This window comes from Taudactylus pleione, unplaced genomic scaffold, assembly GCF_031769625.1.
Source record: "Taudactylus pleione unplaced genomic scaffold, aTauple2 ptg000845l, whole genome shotgun sequence".
In the NCBI taxonomy this organism is placed as follows: domain Eukaryota; kingdom Metazoa; phylum Chordata; class Amphibia; order Anura; family Myobatrachidae; genus Taudactylus; species Taudactylus pleione.
The window spans coordinates 2,779,766-2,803,533 of record NW_028285247.1 but is presented as its reverse complement, the minus strand read 5'-3'; the positions used below and the strand labels follow the sequence as shown (position 1 = coordinate 2,803,533).

The following is a 23,768-nucleotide window of genomic DNA, read 5'->3' as shown; positions in this document are numbered from 1 at the left end:
TGGACGCAGATGAGCAACTTACTTCTTCTGCGCATGTGTTTAAGTCCCTGTGCATGCGTCCAGAGTTTGTGTGCAGAGACGCATGGTCTCAAAAATGTATGGGGCATGCCTGGGGTCAGTGACTGGGAGGTAATTGTTCACAATGAAGGCCATATTCGGAGGGAGAATCTGCACCTAGCATGGGACTGGTACAAGTTACCATGGTGCGACCGATGGGTGCGTGCAAAGATGTTAATTTTATGCACCACACAGTAATAGTGGCCTAGTTCATTTTATGCACTACACAGCAATAGTGCCCTAGTTCATTTTATGCACCACACAGTAATAGTGGCCTAGTTAATTTTATGCACCACACAGTAATTAGGGGTGAGCGGGTTCGGTTTTACTCGGTTTTACTCGGTTCTTATCGCCACTTTACCGCAAATTCGGCTCGATTTTATTCGCTATCCAAAACACGTGTTCGGCGATAGCCAATAAAAAGATCCGAGTAAAACCGAGTAAAACCGAACCCGCTCACCCCTAACAGTAATAGTGCCCTAGTTCATTTTATGCACAACACAGCAATAGTGCCCTAGTTCATTTTATGCACCAGACAGTAATAGTGCTCTAGTTCATTTTATGCACCACACAGTAATAGTGCCCTAGTTCATTTTATGCACCACACAGTAATAGTGCCCTAGTTCATTTTATGCACCACACAGCAATAGTGCCCTAGTTCATTTTATGCACCAGACAGTAATAGTGCTCTAGTTCATTTTATGCACCACACAGTAATAGTGCCCTAGTTCATTTTATGCACCACACAGTAATAGTGCCCTAGTTCATTTTATGCTCCACACAGTAATAGTGCTCTAGTTAATTTTATGCACCACACAGTAATAGTGCCCTAGTTCATTTTATGCACCACACAGTAATAGTGCTCTAGTTCATTTTATACACCACACAGTAATAGTGCCCTAGTTCATTTTATGCACCACACAGTAATAGTGCCCTAGTTCATTTTATGCACCACACAGTAATAGTGCCCTAGTTCATTTTATGCACCAACAGTAATAGTGCCCTAGTTCATTTTATGCACCACACAGTAATAGTGCTCTAGTTCATTTTATGCACCACACAGTAATAGTGCCCTAGTTAATTTTATGCACCACACAGTAATAGTGCCCTAGTTCAATTTATGCCCCATAGAAGTTTCCTAGTTCACATTATACCACACAGTGCCACCTGTTCATACTATGCCACACTAGGGGGATATCTGAGGGGGATACCGCCTTATGCAGGACATTCCATTTTGAGTGGAGGTCTTAATTTAGGCACCTCATAGCAATGACAGCCAGTAAGCTGCCAATGTTTTCATACTGCACATGCATACAAGTCACACTGCCGATGGTTACCGTTGAAAGCTGCAAAAGGAATTAGGACGTAGAGAAAAGGCAGTTGTGGGTGGGTGGGGGTGGGGGGGAATGGCTTGTCAGATGTGTGTATATCTCACTGACAATTGCAGCCATGTTTACACGGAGATTCTGCATGGGGCGACCGATAGTGATACCAAAATATAAAAATGCATCCAATGGTGCATCTTAAAGCTATGGGAGCTGCTTTGCGGCTGGAAATGGAGGGACTGCAGGGACTTTGTGGCTGGAAATGGAGGGACTGCAGGGACTTTGTGGCTGGAAATGGAGGGACTGCAGCAGATATTTCCACTGTGCTCACTCCATGTTAAATCCTAGGGATACTTAATATTTGCAAATACCACTGAAAACGTCTGTCTTTGGGGGGATATCAACTAGCGTTGCTTCAGTTTAGCACTAGTGACAGCGCCTCTTACAGTACTTTTATTCTTAAACTGTAGTTTCATTTTTGATCTGTTGTGTTCTCCTTTTTTTGCCCATTTTGTGTTATATTTTCTCTGTATTTAATTATTTATCAATTTAAAATGCAACATAGAACTGGAAAATGTGCACATGAATTGTGAAATTGATGACAGATTGCTGATTTAGATATCTGTGTGTCTGTAGAAATGTACACAAGCAGTAAAATCCTCCTTCATGTGCCTGCCAACCTGATTTTGCAGTAGTAAATGTTCATTGATCCCATAATTGCTAAGGTGTTTTCATTTGTTTTTGTGTCATAGTGCTGTGCTGGTCTTATGCGGTTGCACACTCTGAAAAATCACAGCCAATGTTGGGTGTCACAGAATCAGTCGGGTTATTATTATTTACATGTTGGTAAATATGAAAAAAAGATTAATGCTGCTGACACTCTGTGTGTGTGTGGTCATCAGGCTGCAGCAACACTGGCAAAGTACAATGATGCTGACCCAGGTCTTTTGACCTGTATGAAGCAGAGCACAACATCCCTTCTGGAGAATTAGGAATATACAGTATAGGGCATTGGAATAAAGGTAGCAATGTAAGCCCCAAATATTATGCTATGATTTGGTTATTTGGCACTATGTGTTACCTCTTGTTCATCTCAGCCATCTGTGCAAAGGAACAGAGCTTATCTACCATAGCAGGGCTGTCTATTGATAGGTGCAAACTATTAATGGTTTCCCATTGATGATTTTATGCTATCAATGTTAATCAATGATGGCACTGTTGATGATGATCATTGATGATTGACCCAGTGATGGCCATCCCTATGGAAGATTGGGATCCGGTCAGAAAGTCGACATTCAGTATGTAGGCAGTCAGAATCTCAACACCATTTGTGAATGTCGACATACTGCTTGTCAACCTAATGTCCATGTTAACATTCTTATTGTTGATTTTTAGAACCTGTTGATATTCTGGTGTCGACATTCTGAATGTCGACTTTTCGTATCACACATGGGGCGGTTAGCAGCAAAGGTAGAAATGTGGTCAAACCCCTAAAATACGGGTTTGACCTATTTTCCATATGCACCAAGCCCCGGAATGATCGCAGTCCAGAGCTTGGTTGCAGTGGGTAATGCCCTCTTCTTAATGGGCTTCTATCGGGAGAGTGCTGAGGGATCTCTCCCAGAAACCCCCACGGCATGCGCAAAAGGACGCCAGAGGGGCTTCTTGGTCATAGACCCGGAAGGTCCTCCATCGCAAAGGGTCGCTCTTATCGAGAGAGCGGTCCTTTGCAGTGTTCGTCATGCATACCGTTACCAGCTCCGGCATGTATGTGAAGAGCGTTGGGATTCATCACATCACGAATGCGATGCGTCATGCATCCCGCCCCTGGAAGATTTTATATCGTAAACCTGTCCACCATTCGATGACGGACTTCTGATGCCCATACCTAGTAACAGAGCCGTAACTAGACTTTTTGGTGCCCTGTGCCAGATAGAGCATTGGCACCTTGTCCTGCGGTGCCCTGTGCCATGGCACAGGCCACACTACCCTAGAAACCTAGGGAGTAGATGTGGCAGGTAGGGAATGATGCAACTTTATGGATGTGCCTGTAATGGGGTGTCCTGATTCCTTAGGTAGCTGTCTCAGGCAGCAAGTTTTGGGTTGCTTTTTTCATTATTGCTATTATTCTTAAACAGAAATCTATTCTACTGTGGTGTACTTACTGTATGTAATGTAACAATGGGGAGGGAATATTGGTGCAGCAAGGGATATTTTGTGCTGGTGCCAGGTGCAGTACACTGACAGCCTACTTACAGTAACAGTGGAAATAGTTAAATGGTGTGTTGGACCTTTAAGAACACTAGTCCCTCCCTCTCTAAGAAGCTGTGTCTGTGTGTAGCAGCCATTGGACGGTCCCCTGTCACTCACTCCTGGAAGCTGAGCTTCCTCTTTGAAAATGTTGTAAGTTTTGGATCGGTCTGGGCGGCGTGAGAGGGGGATTGCCTTTGCCAGGGACTCCTAGTTGGCGTGATCCGGGCTGTGGGTGTCAGAGAGAAGGGCACGGTACCAGCACCAGTCTGACACACAGGAGACATGGGATCCATGCAGCCCTCTAGTGATCTGTAAAGTTATCTGTGGCGGCAGGAAAGGGGCTCTGCATGTGACTGCAAAGATATGCTGTGGATTTAGGGGAGCTGAGGAGAAGCCTGGCACCTGCTGGCATTCTGCGGAGATGAGTCGCGCCTCAGGGTGCCCTGTGGAACCTGCTGATGACTTAAGCTAGGAGGAATAGAGGAGCCACATTCTGGTGCCAGGAAGGGACTCTGGCGCCAGTGCGGTGCCCATCCTGCCTTTGGTGCCGATGCCAGAGTGAAGTGCATTCATACAGCTGAGGGACCTGCGTGCTAAAACATGGGGACTGGGGTCTGCAACAGGAGACAGAAGAGCCTTCTCCACACAGGCTTCTGTCTGCTGGCCGTGGTGGGACTGGGCAGTGGGGTCTACTTGTACAACTACATGCTCCAAAGATCTAGGACATCGGAAGTCCAGGCTTTGAAATTCAAGCAGCAGCAAGAAACTCTGTCTGCCCAGCTGCAAGGTAACCCACCACCTGGTCATTAGCAGGGGCATGGTCTCACATTTGGTGTCTGGATGGTAAGGCAGGACTTTTCATGTAATGCATCCCAGTCTGGAAGAGTAGATTAGCTGCACAGCCACATGCCCCCTCCCCTCCTGTATGGGACTCAGACAGGCTGCTGCTACTGAGAGTAGAGTTTCAAAGTTCTCAGGAAGAGAGTGCTGGTTCCCACTTAGGAAAGACCGTAATCATTTCAGAGTTTTTATACTAGTATTTACAGGGCTAGACTAAATGGATGGGAAAAACTCATTGCACCAAATTGGGATATATATATATATATATATATATATATATATATATATATATATATATATACATGCATTACACTTGTGCTGCACTGCTTTTAACACTTCTACTTTCATCTGCATGCAGGTTCGACGGATGATGTTGCTGATGACGTGTGGGAGCGCACATTGTCAATGACATTGAGGGTACACAATAGTCGATGTGCCCAATATGTCGTCCGATCTGGCCGGATCGGATGACATATCATCTAATGCAGGGGTGGGCAGTAAGCGGCCCTCCAGCTGCTGTTGAACTCATCCCAGCATGCCCAAATAGCAAAATTGTGGCATAGCATAATGGGTTGTGTAGTTCTACAACAGCTGGAGGGCCACTTCTTGCCCACCCCTGGTCTAGTGTGTACGTGGCATAAGGGTGGGTACACATCAAACGATATGTTCGATCCAGCGGATTGGAGCAACATATTGTTCACATCCTCTAATGTGTACGCATTACTGAGCGCTCCCAGCTGCCGACATCTGGGTCGTCCCCTCTGCTGTGCTGCACAGAAGATGGGATGACCTGACGGCTGACTGCATACACTGAACGATCGTGCGCTAGATCATTCAGTGTGTATGGTCAACTGACAACTCGTACCGTATGAGTACCCAGCTTAAAGGTGGCCATACACAGTGAGATTCAAAAGTTGGTCAGATCAGTTGTACAATTTCCCTTGAAAATTCTTCCCTTCAGATACAGGACGATTTGTATTTAAAATGCAACTATTTCACATTAGACCATACGATTTGATCAATCACATCACATAATGTGTGTCAATTCCTACACGATCTGTTGAGATCTCTCTGCAAAACCATCTGATCTGCGATCCAACTAGACGACGGCGGGGATGCGCTTCAGAGTCGCAGAAGACTCAAAATACAACTATTTTCAACTGATTGGTCTGTCCAACCTGTAGAAACTGCCCAAATCGTGTGATCAGTCGTCCCGTGTATGGCCAGCATTACTCTCCGTAGGAAGTTAAAATAATACATTTAATTAATGAAAGAGATCTAGTTGTAATAACATATCAGCGGGACGTTTAATCAAGCATTACAAGCTACAGTATAGCAGACAAATATGACAACAAAGCAGGGAGGAGCTGGGGCTGCAAGTGAAGGCTTAGAGGGCCGCATGTAGCATCTTGCCCTGTTGCCCATCACTGTTTTAGAATATGCTAAAAGTGCATTGGTTCCCCTTATTCTGGCCTGTAAATTGATGGGGTTGTTGTAGGCTTTACAAATCTGTAAAAAAATGTCATCTAGTGTTTTTTTTTTTTGTGATTAAAATGTTGCAAGAACAAAACTAGTTTGAAATCCAAACGAACGCAGAGATTATTATTTTTGTGGCCATCAAATACAGGAACAGAGTTATACATAAACCTATAATAATATACAGGGCCTGATTCAGAGGCGGATGCTTTATGCTAATGCCGCATCTGATGAGCTTCCTATTGAGACACCCAACGCTTGTGGCACTAATCTGCCGCTGTGCGAATTTAGCCGCATCCTCTGTCGCATCGGACAGACCATTGGAGATTGCACCTTTCCTATGGCAGGTGCAACTTCTAAGTCTGAACTTGACCGCAGAGGGTTACAGCAACTGTGTCTTTGGATGCAGTCACAGAACGAGACACACCCGAGACATGCCCAAGTCTGGCTATTCACTCTCCAGTTACCTCTCAGAAATGCCCACTGAAATTGCATGGATCTGCGTCTTTGTGCGGTAACCATCGGGGCGCATGTGACATGGACGCGTGTGCAGACTGAAATCACTTACGTGCACCACTGAATCAGATCCACTATAATCGGACTATTCAATTAGCAGCGTATTCAATTAGCGGCGAAAAGTCAGAATCCGTGGAAAAGTATCGCGGATGATGTAATTTCGGCAGGCGGAAAAGTATCACCGTATACAATTGCACACACTTTTCGCATACACGAAAATGCAATGTAATAGGCAAAAAAGATTTGCCTCTGAATAGGTGACAAGAAGAAGTGCAAAATTGCTATTTGGGGGTGCAAAGGGGCGGGGGAAATAACTCTGCATCCTTGGGACAGCCCCCTAAATGATAACTGCATCAAAAAATCCCTTTAAAAAAAATGTGGAACATCCCAAAAAATTACTTTGAAAATGGGGGCGAAAAAGTAAATAGTTGGGGTACAAATTTAAAAAGTAGCAAAAAAGCCATTTTTGGGGTCTGCAAGCATGGAGGAGGTGTTTTTTTGATTGCAGGTGCTTGCAACTGTTGCGTTTTTCATTCTTTTTTAAACTTCACTTTTGAGCCTTTAAAATATGCTAGCACCCATTTTCACATACCCCAAATTTGACAGGACTTTTTTTCTAAAAAAAACCAAAACTGCTTAATGCTATTCTTCACCACTTGTGCAAAGATGCTGAATTGAAGCAAATGACTGAAAAAAACCAAACCCAAATAGCTTTAGTAGGGCTAATCGGGGGCTTCTATATCGAACCCCAATGTTAGTGCATCTTTTGGGGGGGCCTCAGGCTGAATTCCCCATTTTGGACAGCACTTTCCGCCTGTTTGTGTTTCGCCAGTCCAACTATTCGCGTCCTTGTGGAATTGATTACGGCACATAGCTGGGACGAGCCCAATAAGTTTCCGCTGCCAAAACACGTGATGTAGGCGGAAAGTAGATTCCGCTGTCAGCGGCAAAATTATTGCGTCTAATTGAATATGGGCCTTAGTCACAAACACCGGTTAGACAAACTAGCCTTGGTATAATTAATATAACAAGATCATCCTGAGTGACTCATTTTCTGGGAGAGGGTAAATCTGGGGCTGGGTGGTGGTTCCAGGACTATATTGTCATCCAAGGTGAGGAACAAAACTGGATATTCTGGTTTATGTCTAATGGGGAATTAGAGCACAGGGTAGTATTGACCATGATGGAAGGAAACGCAGAAGTCCAGGTGGAAGTACTCTGACTCTACAATGATCCACAAGGTCCAAAAACAGGTTTCCTGTCTAGCTACTTTCACCACGGAAGCAATGTGCCATATGTCATTTGTATTTGGGGATGTGAGTTGATTTTTAAAGTGCTTGGCTAATAGACCGTTTGTAGCTATGGTATGCAGTCGGGAAGCCGGCGGACCTAATCCCGACAGCCGGCTTCCCGACTGCTTTATCCCGGCGAGGGTTAAATGACTGGCATCTAAATCTAGACGCCTGTCATTTTACTGACGCCGGGATACCGGCACCCGGCATCCCGATCGAAGTTATGCCGGGTGCCGCTGCGGACAGCCGCACAGGGGGATGTTTAGGTTTAGGGCTCCCGGGGGGGGACTTATGTTTAGGCGGCAGGAAAGGGGGAGTTAGGTTTAGGCACTTAGAGGGAGATTAGGGTTAGGCACTGGGGGGAAGGTTAGGGTTAGGCACCCTAAATGAGGGTTAGGGGGTTAGAAATAGGTTAGCTAATACTTCCCTTCGACGATCGGGATTTCCTCCTCTGCCGGCCTCCTGGTGTCGGGATTCCAACCGCCGGGCAGGGGTCCGGTGGTAAATCATACCGCTTCCGTAGCTACTATTACAGTATAAGTGAGGCAAAATATTTAAGATTTTGTGGAGCATAATATAAGAGGGAAAATTCCGTGGATTATTTGTGATTGCGCATGGAACATGTAATTCAGACTTTGGGCGGGATGCATCAAGTATCGCACTTTGGATGCGATGCATCCCGCCAATGATCGCGGTGTTTAGTAATGCTGTATGAATGATGATTCCGATGAGAGCTGTCCTCTGCGGTGTTGGAACTTTTGGGTTTATGACCCGGTAGTCCTTTTGCGCATGCGCGGCCATCGGGGCTTCTTTTCGGAAGACTTCCCCGAGGGGGCTCCAATAGAATTACCCCCACCGTGCACAGCTCGCACAAGTTGTCATAAACCTGGAAGTCCCGGCACCACAAAGGACAGCTTTTATCGGGAAAGCTGTCCTTTGCTAATATAATCTTGCATAAGACGTTACTAGACACTTGATGCATCCCGTCCTTTTGAGAGACCACCAGCTCCTTTTCTGGGTATTTGTTTTTTAATATGTTTGAGTATAGTCTTGAATGTCTGTTCCAAACAGAGCATATGAGAGCTTTTTGTATGCTAATAGTGAGTAGTAAGCTGGGGACCATGACTGGGCGTATAGGTGACAGGCACTTCCCCTTGGGAATGATATTCACTTTTGTTGCTCTGATCATGGTTAGCCGTGTTTTCATTGAATGACTCCAAGAGGTTAATTCAGGCCGAAGTTCATTAAAGAGTGGATGTAAATGTTCCTGCAACAGTCATGTATCTGCATGTGAAATGCTATGTTACAGTGTCAGCGACTGTAACGTAGCGTTTCATATGCAGATACACCCGCATTCGCACACAGAACATAGGCAGGCTGCATATCATTATAATCAGCAGAAGCTGCTTGTGCTAGCTATTCGCATCACTGTGTGAATAGACTCATTTGAAGGTAAAAAGTTGCATGAAAAGACGCTCGGCGCTACAGAGTCACACAGAGCTCCCGTGTTGTGTAGTACGACTTGTAGCGCACGGAGGATAGATGTATGTGGACACATCTGTATACTCTAAATCCAACTGCAATGTTTATTTACCATTGGGGTGACACTACACTTATGAAAGGAAAGTAGCAAAAATAGTGCTTGTCATATAAAAAGAGAAACATCTATAAATGTTCTGCAGGGTTTTAATGAGTTGTGAATATTTTAATAATTATGATAGTTTTAATTGTACTGATGATTTACACTAAGATGAATAGGGGTTAATACACTGTTAATGCAAAGCTGTGAATTTGTCTCATTTTTTTTTTTTTTTTTTCAAAATACATGGAAAGTAGATGATACGTGGGAGAGCCTTAATTATGTCAACTGACTGCAGGTTATTACTGAAATAGGATGTAGTTTTATTGCTTTGCTATGATCCTCCTCCACTTGACTGTTAGGACTTGTACAGATAGGCAGTCTTTCCATTTGCATACGGTGCATTGACTTGTGTTGTATTTACCAGGATTTAAATGTAGCTTGAATGGACTGAAGTGGTACCGTATGGATATATTCATTAATAACAATGACATCCTGTCAAGGGGTTTGTAAAAGTACATTGTCAGCACTGTCAATAACTATATTTATATCTATTGACTGGGCTCCCGTGGACCTCATTTACAATCCCAACAAAAAAAAAAAAACAAGGTGCAGTTTGCTGCTGGATCAAACCACCTTACAAGGCAGGGAGTGCAAATGCTCTTATTATTTTTTATTATTTTTTTGCATGCAGGATAAATACAGACTGGTATGTGTGTGTGTTTTTTTTTTTTTTTTTACTGAACTTAAGACTTTAGCTAGGACACACCCTTTCCAAACACTTATGCACATTTTAAATCAGTCCCACCAGTACACTGCAGTGATTCGCCCTGTGCACAGCAAAGTCCTCTCTCCCCTTTGGAACAACCTTGGTAAATAAAATGCACCTCATTTGAGATGCACTGTAATAGTTACAACATAGTCCAAATGACCAGTCTACCTACCTACCTCCATCCTATCCTAAACCTGGATCCAGGGCTGGATTAAGGGCCACATGGGGCTGGAAATGATACACAACCTATTGTAAGAAGTGGAGAAGGTGTGACCAGTGTGCTGTGGGTCTGGCCAGTGCCATGTGGGTGTGACCAGTGTGCTGTGGGTGTGGCCAGTGCCATGTGGGTGTGACCAGTGTGCTGTGGGTCTGGCCAGTGCCATGTGGGTGTGTACAACTCCTACACCAGTGACTCCAATGTCCCCCTGAATATGTAAAAGTAGAAAAATTGCATCATTTTGTGACGTAAATTTAAATCCAATTTAGATACCTATAATTTGCGGCCTGGTAATCATGCTGTCCTGATGATAGTCCTATTTATATGGAGCTGTAGTCCTATCTGCACCATTGTTAATATGGCCCTGCCTGGATCGACCATTCTGATGCTTGTGTCTGCTATAACAGGGGGTACCCGATGCTTGTTGTAATGGAAACTGGTGTTCAGGATGCTTATTGCATGCTGCACTATGTAGCAATTGTCATTCGATTACAAGAAATATTAATGAACTTTAGGCTCTAGCTGTCTGCAAACAAGCCTACTGATACTTCATAGTGCCACATGTTATGAAGCGAGCATGGGCACCTGTACATTCCTTTTGCCAGGGATGAACCGCTAATGAGTAAAGGTGTCTATCCACTAGGCGACCTGAAAGACTGAATGACTAGCGTTCAAACCTTCAGGTCGATGAGGTGCGGTGCCCGCACTGAACGGCGTTCACCGAACGTCATTCAGTGCAGGAGCCTGACCTCCTATCTCTGAACATGCCGAACCTGACTAACATCGTCAGGTTGACGGGCATGTTCAGTAGATATTCGGGGTCGGCAAGGACCCAGTGTGCACAGCATTGCTGGTCCTTGCCGGCTATCCATTACACGACTTTGTGAACAATGCGACCAAAACCTCCTGGTTTTGGTTGGATCGTCCTAAAAGTCGTCTAATGGATAGGCCCCTTTAGACCTGGGTGGTTGGAGACTCTGCAGTGGTAGGTGACTAGAAATGCGTACACCTGCTGCACCCCCAGACATTTTAATATATACAATTTTGAATACTGAAGTGATAAATCTATACACACACATTCCTTGCATTAAATTGCAGTTATTTGGCCCAAATACTTTATATCCATCAGTTAGTTAATAAAGTATGTTTTTATGTATTCTTATTACAAATACAGTGCCTTGCAAAAGTATTCACCCCCTTGGCTTTTTACCTTTTTTGTTACATTACAACCTGTAATTTATTTATTTTTTTTTAATCTGAATTTTATGTGATTGGATCTGGACAAAATAGTCTAATTTGGTGAAGTGAGAAAAAAATATATATATATATTATAGAAAAAAATCTTTATAAATAAAATTCTGAAAATTGGCATGTGCATATTTAATCACCCCCTTTGCTATGAGGCCCTTCAAAAGTTCTGGTGCAACAATTACCTTCAGAAGTCACATGATTGGTGAAATGAAGTTCACCTGTGTGAAATCTAAGTGTCACATGATCTGTCAATATAAACACACCTTTTCTGAAAGGCCCCAGAGGCTGTAACACCACTAAGCAAGAAGCATCACACCATGAAGACCAAGGAGCTCTCCAAACAAGTCAGGGACAAAGTTGTTGAAGTACAATGCTGGTTTGGGTTATAAAAAAAAATAAAATATCTAAATCTTTGATGATCCCCCCAGACCACCATCAAATCCATCATCATCAAATGGAAAGGTACCACATGGTACCACAACAAACCTGCCAAGAGAGGGCCGCCCACCAAAACTCACAGACCGGGCAAGGAGGGCATTACTCAGAGAGGCAGCACAGAGACCAAAGGTAACCCTGAAGGAGCTGCAGAGTTCCACAGCAGAGACTGATGTATCTGTGCATGTAACCACAATGGAGTGTCCAGAAAAAGCCATTACTTAGTGATAAAAATAAGAATACACGATTTCAGTTTGCCAAAAGGCATGTGGGTGACCCCCCCCCAAATGTATGGAGGAAGGTACTCTGGTCAGATGAGACTAAAATTGAACTTTTCAGCCACCAAGGAAAACGCTATGTCTGGCGCAAATCTAACACATCCCATCACCCCAAGAACACCATCCCCACAGTGAAACATGGTGGTGACAGCATCATGCTGTGGGGATGTTTTTTAGCAGCAGGGACTGGGAAACTGATTTGAGTCGAGGGAAAGATGGATGGTGCTAAATACAGGGATATTCTTGAGCAAAACCTGTTTCAGTCTGCCTGTGAGTTGAGACTTGGACGGAGGTTCACCTTCCAGCAGGACAATGACCCGAAGCATACTGCTAAAGCAACACTCGAGTGGTTTAAGGGGAAACATTTAAATGTGTTGGCATGGCCTAGTCAAAGCCCAGATCTCAATCCAATTGAGAATCTGTGGTCAGACTTGAAGATTGCTGTTCACGGGTGGAAACCATCCAGCATGAAGAAGCTGGAGCAGTTTTGCCTTGAGGAATGGGCAAAAATACCAGGGACAAGATGTGGCAAGCTCATGTAGACTGATCCAAAGCGACTTGCAGCTGTAATTGCAGCAAAAGGTGGCTCGACAAAGTACTGACTTTAGGGGTGTGAATAGTTATGCACTCTGACGTTTTCTGTTATGTTGTCCTAAATGTTGTTTGATTCACAAAATCATAAAAACCCCGCAACTTCACAGTTGTAGGCATGTTCTGTGAATGAAATGATGCACACCTTCAAACAATCCATTTTAATTCCAGGTTGTGAGGCAACAAACATGAAAAATGCAAAAGGGGGTGAATACTTTTGCAAGGCACTGTATGTTGTCACTAATGGAATTAGAATTTCTATCCAAATACCCACATACTGTTTAGGTATTTAGCATCACACATGAGTACTAAATACTGCAAACAGAAATTAAGCAAGTTTATTGATCCGTTTAATCCTTTATTTGGTGATGTTCCTCTTAAGCAACATGAATTTGGTATTTATAGTTATGCTGTTGTGTTTCCATTTGTAGCCTTTATGTGGCAGGGATGCTCTCAGGAAACATCTACATGTGTGCTTTTACAGCAGTCAGCTGTAAAAAAAAACCCTTATTCTTGGAATTGTTAGTGCTTACCAAATAAAGGGTTAAGTTGATACAGTTCCCCTAGAAATGCTGTTCATTCCCTAGTATTTATTGACTTGTGTTTATAGCTCATTACTTGTTATAGACTGGTGCTTGTGTATATATAATTTAATGCATCAATGAAACTGCTAACGGAATTAGCACTACATCTATTTATAGCTTTCATTAAAGGGTCCATATATCCATTACATAACAAGATGTGGACCAATGCTTGTGTTCTGTAGATTAGTGTATAAGCTAAAGGTACCCTTTATACTTTTTAGCCACAATTTCACCATCTCGCTTATGAAGATATCCTGACTGATAGTTTGCTCCGTCAGTAGCCAATTTTCATCATGTGTAGCCTAATAAACTATATGATATTGCAGTTTGGACTAGAGACACCGCATAACTGTATCTTGCTTATACAGTGATTTAATTAAACGATTAGGTATTATTTGTCAGTGGTTAGAAAAGACAGACACAGGCCCTGATTCAGAGCCGGACGCTCTGACAGAGCGCTCGCTCTGAATCAGGGCCGTCCTTCTTCATTTTTAGAGCGGCCTCCTGACCGCTCGTATAGCTGTGGGTGACCACCCACAGCTATAGCGAGCGGCCAGGAAGATGGTCGGGATGGTCAAGACCATCGGGCTTGCGACGAGACCCTTGTGGTAGGGTCTTGTGCCGCAAGCCCTGGAGTGCTTTCGGCTCTATCAGAGCTGAGAGCACTCCCACTGACATCACTTGTGATGTCAGTGGGGCCGGCCCCAGACGGTAGGCGTTACCATGGGAACGCCTCCGTCTGGGCAGCCACGCCTCCGGCATGCCCACCAAAGGGGGCGTGCTGTCACTCACCATCGACAGCAAGCTCCCTTTTGTAGCGAGACTCGGAACGACGGCTTGCCCCTCGCTATCCGGGTCTCGCGCATACGCACGACGGAGCCGCCTCCGTCGTGCGCATGCGCACTGGTCCAACATCGATCGGCTTGCGAGCGCACAGCGCTCGCGAGCGGGTCTGAATTAGGCCCACAGTGCCATGTAAGAAAGTGATTTGATTTATGGAAATTGATGGAAACAGGTCTGCAGCCATTCCGCATATTGGGCCTGATTCAGAGCCGGACACAAATAGCGCTCGCTCGGCCTGAAAATAGGGGTGGCTATTCAAATGAACCGTTCGCTGTTTGCGGTCTGTTCACGCCTCTAGGTCTGAACGAGCGAACAAAACTTGCGGTCGTTTTTTGGGAAACTACGCCCCCTGGCCGCTCGCATCCTACGTCATGTCCGCTATTTATTAGATTAATCGAGTACATCGAACAGGGTATGAGCTGCTCGCTATTCTTGGGGTTGGTTTTTGCTACCACAATTTTGCGAGCAGTTCTGGCTAAAAAAAAACCCAGTGACGTTGTCAATGACGCTGATGTTTTAATTATGCACACCCATAAAACGCCCGTTTTGACCTTTTAAGCACGCCTGCGATCGGATCTCCACTCCCCGTTTTCAGGCACCTTCCCCTGTTACCACCCACATACGCCTCATTCTGTCACTCAAATTGTCAGGCATTCGCTATTTTGCGAGCACATGAATTTCGGCCGCACTGACTGGTTCGCGCATGTGTATAACGATCCGTACGCATGCGCAGTTGGCCAAACATCGCTCGGAGTGAATGAGCTGCCGCTTACGAGTGGCTCTGAATCAGGCCCATTGTTTCTGGAATGGAGGTAGAGTGAATCAGACAGTGAATGAAAACTACCAGTGGATGAATATTTTCAACTTTAAAGTATTAAAATAAGCGTTTTCTAAGATAATCATGACAAGTATCTAATTTTATGCTTTGAAGCCTTCTGGTGTTAGATGGATTCTAATTGGATACTGAAGTCCTATGACAAGGTTGCAAATGGATTTTCTGTTTCTGGTTTGAATGAATCTGAGCTGCTTTGCTCTCAAAATACTAAGGTAATGTACTGCCTAATTTGTACTAAAAACTTTATAAAATAACAATGTACAGTACAGTGTTTATACCTCAATTAATATCTAAAGGCTTTAAAAGGGTTAAGATTGGATACCCTGTTGTGAAAAAGTACTTGAATAGCTTTGGATAAGGTAAGAGGGGGTGTTTTATTTACTGGATACCATGATCAGTTTTTTTATTTTATTTTTGTAAGAGAGTAAATTGTTCAATTATTGGATTATTACAGATTATGGTTGTTTATTCCTTAAAGTCAAGGTCAATTTAAGTTAATTTATACCAAATGAAAAAACATAACTAAATAACATAAGGGGTGATTAAGTTGTTTTTTTGCAATCCCGTCGTAGCTATTCAATTGTTTCTGCTGCTGGGCATGAATGCGTGATTTTTGTTCACACCCTCCTGAGGTGGCTTAGCAGAAATCGTCGAGAAGCCCTTCTTTTGGACACCAAAACTGTAATTTGGGAGCGCTAAGCAACACTTTAGTCCGGTTTAGTTGCTTTACGTAGCTGAATCCAGTTAACTGAAACAAATGAATATTGCTCCGTCTGTTTAGACGGGCGATTGGGTGCATAAAAACAATTGAATTCCCTCCTGAGAAATCTAACGAAGAGAATATAGATGGAGGCCAACACTTGATTGTCTATGTTCTTGTAGAATATGAGGGAGAGTTTTTATCCAGTAATAGTGAAAGATAAAATCCATAACCAAGTTGAAGTAAGAACCACGACCATGTTGGGTCTGACTTTTTGGAAATGCCTTGTAGACCACGCATACACAGGAGCGAAGAGACTGTCTCTTCACTCCGAGCACCTCGCAGGGATGTTCTCCATTCGAAGCCCCTGTCCCTGCGGGGGTTAGTTGATACATGCCGGTGCTAAGATTGAATACTGCAATGCAGTCATAGGGACGCTAGTAACGCACCTAGATCACATTGCAAATGCAATCATTGATAAATGGAATTTTAAATGACTGCCATTTTTGTCTGTAGAGAAGTATGAAGTATTGCTGGTGCGTGTCATTCATCCTCAGGAAGTCTGTGTAAGATCACTAATACCCCTTTCACACCGCTTTCCAGAGTCGTACCTGGGATTTTCTATAAGGGTCCATGCCAGGTGAGACCCCTTTCAGACTGGTGGCCCAACCTGGCTTACTGCTGGCATGATGTAACCGCCGTCACATGCCGAGTCTGTGCTTGGAGATGAGATCCTCTCCAAGCGCCGGCTCTTCCTATTCTGTGAATGGGACACCCGTTCACACTGCACTGCGAGCTGGGTTGAACCAGTGTTCAACACTGCTTGTCACTCGAATGCCGGGTCATTTCAACTGGGCCCTTTCACACTGCACAATAACCCGGGTTGCTGTGAGTTTACCTGAAATAACACTGGTTATTGCTGGCACTGTAAAAGGGGTATAACTGACCTGCACCAAGTACTCTGCGACAGACAACCGTTTGCTGTGGTGGAATGAATTGGATTATTTTCCTGCACTGAACTAAATGGCTTCAGCTAAACTGTATTTACATGGAAAGAAAAATGTACAGCCTGAGAATGGGTTCACCAGGCATGTGTAGGGTTCTGACTGGTCCCCTCCCATACTGGGCACCAATGCAGGTGAGTAACTGCCAGGTTGCTATGTGCTTAGGGTAGGAAAGGTCAGTTTCAAGGCTGTGGGTGCAATTAGTGCCACCTATTGTCTGCCAGCCCTATTCATTCAGCTTCATAGTGACACCATGATTTATACTTGTTTTAAAGTATATCAAATAAATTGTACTTTTTAGCAGACAATGGCTTTTTGGAAACGCCTTATTTTTAATTACTACAGAAATGGCAACACAATAAGCATGCAAACAAACACTCACGCATAAATATCTGATTGTACACTACAAGAAAAGGAAAGCTCTCAGCAGTATATCCACACGAGAAGAAAACAAAAATCTTATATACAATGTATATCTTGGCATATTTATTATATGTTAAATAATACATCTGCATCATTATTTACATATCAGAGCCACTGGATTTAGAGGTAGATGTATCAAGTAGCCTTAACCATCCTTTTTCTTTTTTTTTGCATTTTCAATGAACAAAGTGCTCCTTATAGCTCCACTATATGCATGGAAAGGCATTCTGTGGTGATATTGGACATTTTACTGACTTTGTCTCTGAAGAAGCCACCGCCATAGCCGGTAAAAGGTTTTCGTCACTTGTAAAATACCACCTAACACCATGTGAGATTGCTGTTATGTTAACTTAAATGGTCATCAGAGATTCTGTTTAGCATTGAACATCCTCCTTTACCTCATTCCGGCAGCTGATGTATGTCCAGTAGCCGTCATTGTAGACTGCTGTATTGTTTTGCGCCTCACACGTGCACTAAAAGCAAACAAAAGAAGGAAGACTGACGTTCCTAGCAGTCAGGAGTTAACACATCGTCAGACCGACACATTCACAAGATTGATACATTACAGCGGTAATGTAACTTTTATCACTGCAATACAGATTGTTAGTCCATGCAGTAACTACAGCTTGCTTGTGAAGTTGTCAAGTTAATAATTCTATCAAATTAATTTTTTGGGAATTGGGGAAGAAAAGTTTTTGTTTTGTTTACTAAATTAAAAGAGATTTCAGGATATAGATATAGGAGGGATTTAAATCATTCTAGGTGGCAATGCAGAAGCTGGTTCATCTTATCAAGAGGGCAGTTTCAATTAAACCTGTTCGGGAAATCCCTCTATCACCCTTTGGACTTCATTTTGGGGCATGTTGGTTTTTCCACCATCTGCGGACTTGTAATGCTCTCATCTGGTTGATGGCTACCAGAGTACCTCCTGCTGCCACTTCAGGGTTTCCATCATCCCTGTACAGGCAGAGCTTTGAAATTGACACCAAATACATAAGAATTGCATCTGTCTGGGAACTGTTTTCTATAACAAGTTGGGTATTCCTATTTAACACTGAGTGTTCTCATTGAGGGAGCCACACACACAGCTTACCACTAACCACACAGGACCTTACACCTGGACTGCTGATATCCTTTGATGTGTCCCCCTGCAAAATATAAATTTGCACCCTCCTCTCACAATTTAACTCTTAATCATACAATACTACAAAACAAAAGTTTATTGCTATATGAATGTCGCAGCACGTCAGTAATACTCCTTTAGATGACTGAGCATGCTCAGTTTTTTAGTTCCATAATAGCTGGGACTCCATAGGATTTGGAAGAATGCGTAGGCTTTTACACAGCCCTGGCTAGCAACATGTCCCTATATATACATATATATATATATACATATATATATATATATATATATATATATAGCAACTCATCTTGCTGCACGATGTCTATAGATTGTAAAACATTACACCCATATAGATTGCAGTCCATTACACCCATATACACTGCAGGATTATATTATAATCCACTACAGTGCCTTACACCCATATACCCATTACCAGTGGCAGCCCAGAAAACAATGACAGCAGTGACACCGTATTTGAGCAGTGGCAAATGCAGGATTTTGAAAAGGGGGTTTCCAAATCCTTGGTTACCGAGCCAATGAAAAGACTTCTAGCCACAAATAAATAGACAGACAGATAGAAACAGCTTACACAGGATTTAGGACCACTACAGTAAAATATACCACTCACATGCACACTGTTCTATTCGTTGGTGGGTGCATGGTGTGCTAGAAAATATATAACCAGTTTGTTGCCATTCCATATTGCTCATACACCATGGGCAGCCACACTGTTTATAGAGTTAGTAGTTGTTAATAATCCATTTTGTAGCACTGGAGTCCCAGTGACACAGTTAATATTGTAGACAGTCCCGTATGCGCTAATATATATTATCTCAGTCCAAATATGCCGATGCACTCTTAACGGCGTGAGAGAACCACCGGTTTGCTGTGCCGCGTGGTCACACCGCAGAGATCTAAGAACCGAGTACTCCTTATCTCTACGGGCAGCAATGGCTGGAGGTATGATGGTGTTAGCAGCTGTGTGCAGTCGCCACAGCTGTACATTCCAGCCGCTGAGCTATTTACAATAAGTGTGGCTGCTGCTTGCTGTTCTCTGCTACTTAGGCAATGGACGGGTGCTAGCAAAACAGTATCCGGGGATGAAACACCTGGAGGTTGATTAAAGTCGCATTTCGTCCCGTGGAATGACGGGACTTTTTCAAGACTCCTGTAGCTACTATCTCTTGGTTCTCTACTATTTATTATGAGTGAATACTCAACTCCCAAGCACTACTTACCATTCGGATGGTCTCTGAAGGACCATAATGACTAATCTGCATCACTTACAAGACTCTCCAGCTATAGAGAGAAATGGAATTCCTCTCCACACAATAGGAATTTGGAGTTATGTGCTCCCCTTCAACACCTAATAAAGATGGGTATACTAGACACTCCCAAGTTGTGCTGAGATCCCTAGGGTCTCTAGAGTTCTGTTTTGGGATATATTATCTTTACCCACTAGTACTGTCTGCACTAACTTGATGCAAGAAATTTTATTTATTGAGAGAATATAAAATATATTATATTTCCAATATAAATTGCACTCATCAGACTTTTATATTTTTTTTGGGGGGGAGGGTTATTTGAGAAACAGAGATATATCTGGAGAACTAAAGAGATTTGCGCCGAACATTCTTTAGACTTTATTCGTATGGAACCCACAAAGGGGAGTGTTTCTGTGGTGAAGGGACCTATCAGATCACCCTAAAAATTCTTTCTATATAATCTGAAGTGTGTGAATCCAATAGAAAAGAGCTATTGCACTGATTGCTTTTCTGTTTTTATTCTTTTACGTGACCTATGGAACTGCATGAAAAGAACATTATTCTCAGACAGTGCTAAAAATTGTTAGCAATCTTCATTTTTTTTTTATCCTTTTGCATATTGGGTGCTGTGGCACACTAGGGTGGCACACTTGCCGTTGTGCCGCGGCTGATGGTCCAGGACCAAATCAAATTATTTTTGGTCAGTGTGACAAGCAAAACCAGTGCTGGCGACTGCCAACAATAAAATATATGGACAAACAAAAGCATAACCCTGTCCACCACTATATAACTGAGCCTAAGGATGAGTAAGAAAAAATGTATTTCAATAATTTTTATTGAATTTCTCATTAAGAAACCTTTGGCTTAGGGGGTGTCGTGTAAAACATGCTGATACAGCAGGGATGGGGAACCTCCAGCACGGGGGCCATATAAGGCCCTTGGAATCATTTGGTCTGGCCCTCGGAGCTTTTTTCCTCCTAGCCTCATCTGGCAAGCAGGGTGCCTAGAATGACACACTGCAGCCAGAATATATGCAGCAGTGCCGCCTGGAGCGTCCTTAAGGTGCTTCAGAAGGTCACACCGCTGCCCTTACAGATTTAAAACATACCACCTCATCAGTGAAGCATTGTGGTGGCAGTGTCATGGCTTGGGCATGTATGGCTGCCAATGGAACCGGTTCCCTTGTATTTATTGATGATGTGACTGCTGACAAAAGCAGCAGAATGAATTCTGAAGTGTTTCGGGCAATATTATATGCTCATATTCAGTCAAATGCTTCAGAACTCATTGGATGGCGCTTCACAGTGCAGATGGACAATGACCCGAAGCATACTGCAAAAGCAACCAAGGAGTTTTTTAAGTCTAAAAGTGGAATGTTATGCAATGGCCAAGTCAATCCCCTGACCTGAATCCGATTGAGCATGCATTTCACTTGATGAAGACAAAACTGAAGAGAAAATGCCCCAAGAACAAGCAGGAACTGAAGACATTTGCAGTAGAGGCCTGGCAGAGCATCACCAGGGATGAAACCCAGCGTCTGGTGATGTCTATGCGTTCCAGACTTCAGGCTGTAATTGCCTGCAAAGGATTTGCAACAAAGTATTAAAAAGTGAAAGTTATGGTGCATACACACGGTCAGATTTTTTCCTTCAGATCTGAACGATAACTATTATTTAAAAAATTGCTCAGTCGTTCATATCTGAAGGAAAATCTGACATATCTGACATATCTGTCAGATGAACGATTTGAACGATGCGCGTTCCCGATGGTCAGATAACGATATCTGACATCTGATGTGTTTGCAGTCAGACTTAGACGATTTCCATTCACTTTAATGAAGTCAAAAATCATTCAATCGTTCAAATTGTTGAAATCTTTGGTAAAAATCGTTCAAATCGTTCATCTGACAAATCTGACCGTGTGTATGCTCCATTAGATTTAGGATTGTTTAGTTTGTCACATTACTTTTGGCCCCTTAAAAAGTAGGAGGCACATGTAGGAATTACAATGATTTCTACACCGTTCACCTGATTTTGGATGTAATTACCCTCAAATTAAATCTGAAAGTCTACAGTTAAATCACATCTTGTTTGTTTCATTTCAAAGCCATTGTGGTGGTGAATAGAGGCGAAAATTCTGTCAATGTCCCAATATTTATGCACCTGACTGTATGTTCAAATGTATGCAACACAGTCTTCTGGTTTTATTTTAGAACCTGGTTTTATGTATACTTGCTGGTGAGAGCAGGGGGATTGTGTTCCTTTATGAGCAGTGTCCTTGCAGTACTAGCAATTTGAACAATAAATAACATTGCATGGCAGATCTGCTTTTATTTTTATTTTGTTTGTTGGCAGAAAACACTCTGCTGTATGTGTCTTTGCTGATGAATGCCTTGTCCAGGCTGGATTTTCATGGCCAACCCCATTCCAGTAGATATAATGTACATTAAACTTAACAAACGTTAATCTTCTCTTGATGATGGTTTAAGGCTGGTGTAGTTTTTATAAAAAAAAATTTGTGATAGAAATTCTTATAAAATAATATGAGCACACTGGGATAATTAACTAGACGTTAATGGTACTTTTAAAATATAATTCTGAAAATGGTTGACTATGTGGCTGTGTGAGTCAGCCGGGCTGTGCATTGCTATACAACGTAGGCTTTAGCAGAATTTTTATGTTTGCGTGTGATTGGATAAGAGATCATTCCTGATTAGCAGGCCAGCTGGCTAGTAGGCGTGCTCACATGAGATTTAGTCCGTTTGCGACAGGAATAGTTCACGTTGGGTCTGTCTGGTCTGTCTGTGTGGGTTTTTGTTTCTCTCACTATTATTCCACATATGGTTTACATGGGACCAAGAAAAAATAAGATATTCATGAAGTATTGGTTAGTGGAACTTTTTTAAATTAAAAATAACAGGGCCATAACCTTATATTTGCTTAATTATAATTAATAATTATAATCAATATAATATATTGCTTAAGGTATCTAATACTTTTGCAAGGGGACAATACCTATTTACTCATTATACAATCAGGGATACTATCTATTTTATTAACAAGGATGCTAAATATTTTTAAAGTTATATTCTGGGACCAATTTTATTTAATAAGTAATGGGGGGAGGGGCGGGGGCATGTTCGCAGAGTGGGACCAACTAAATGCTTAGTACACTGGGCTGTAATGTAGTGTTGGTTGTAAAAAACGCACATTTGCCCTAAACTGCAGGTTTATTTTTTAACACTGCCACCAAAAATAATATACCACCAGGTCATAGAGACTGATAGCAACTGTAAAGAAGGAAACGACTGCAACTCGAGCAATAAAATAGCTTCCAAATTCCAGCAGCCAGAGAGGTTGTGTTTGATCAATTTAAATAGTACATAGATGCTATCTCTTTTTAAATGATCTTACTTTGGAAAGCACAACCCCAACTTGTTCATCTTAATAAAGTGTGTAGATCATACACGTGGAGACAAATGTAATAGAGTGAGAGTTTGGAAAATGTGAGAGTTCAGCAGTAAACTCTCTCACACTTTTTAAACTCGCCCAATGTAATAGAGTCCGAGAACATGCAAACGCACATGGTTTTTAGACTCAAAAAGCTCTCACGATTTAAACTCTCGTCCATATGTTTTCCCATTTTAAGAAAAAAATCGACCAATGTGAAAGTTTACAGCTAAACGCTCACATTTTCTAAACTATCACCCTATTACATTTGGCCCGTGGTCTTCCATCCATTGCTGCCATCAACGATGTAACACATATAGTAATTGAGTAGAAATATGGGCCTGATTCACTACCAATCACAACTGCGATTGCGTGTTCTGCGCATGCATCGCAGTGCGCAAAGACTCCACTGCGATCGGGACTGCGATCGCAGTGATTACGCAGACCCATCGCAGAGTGATTGACAGGAAGTGCTATTTGGGAGTGGTCGGCGAAACGCAGGCGTGCCAGTGCATTTGAATGCCGCTTGTATAAATTAGCTATTGCGATGCCATATGCAGCTTGGGCTTTCACTGTGTGCAATGAGGTTAGCAATTCCTGAGTAAGGTCAGACCTTGTGCAAGTGTGCATGAGGCTGCGATGGTACTCAATGTTACCCAT

The 23,768-nt window shown here is 42.9% G+C and overlaps 1 protein-coding gene across 1 annotated transcript in view; it reads left to right on the top strand.

Moving 5' to 3' along the window:
• Positions 1-3,727: 3,727 nt before the first annotated feature.
• LOC148474401 (uncharacterized) overlaps positions 3,728-23,768 on the top strand; it is a 237,928-nt gene continuing 217,887 nt past the window's right edge. The window contains exon 1 of the mRNA XM_088458633.1: positions 3,728-4,422. Within this exon, the coding sequence (XP_088314759.1) occupies positions 4,236-4,422 (187 nt within the window). The 5' untranslated portion in view covers positions 3,728-4,235. The remainder of the gene's footprint in view (positions 4,423-23,768) is intronic.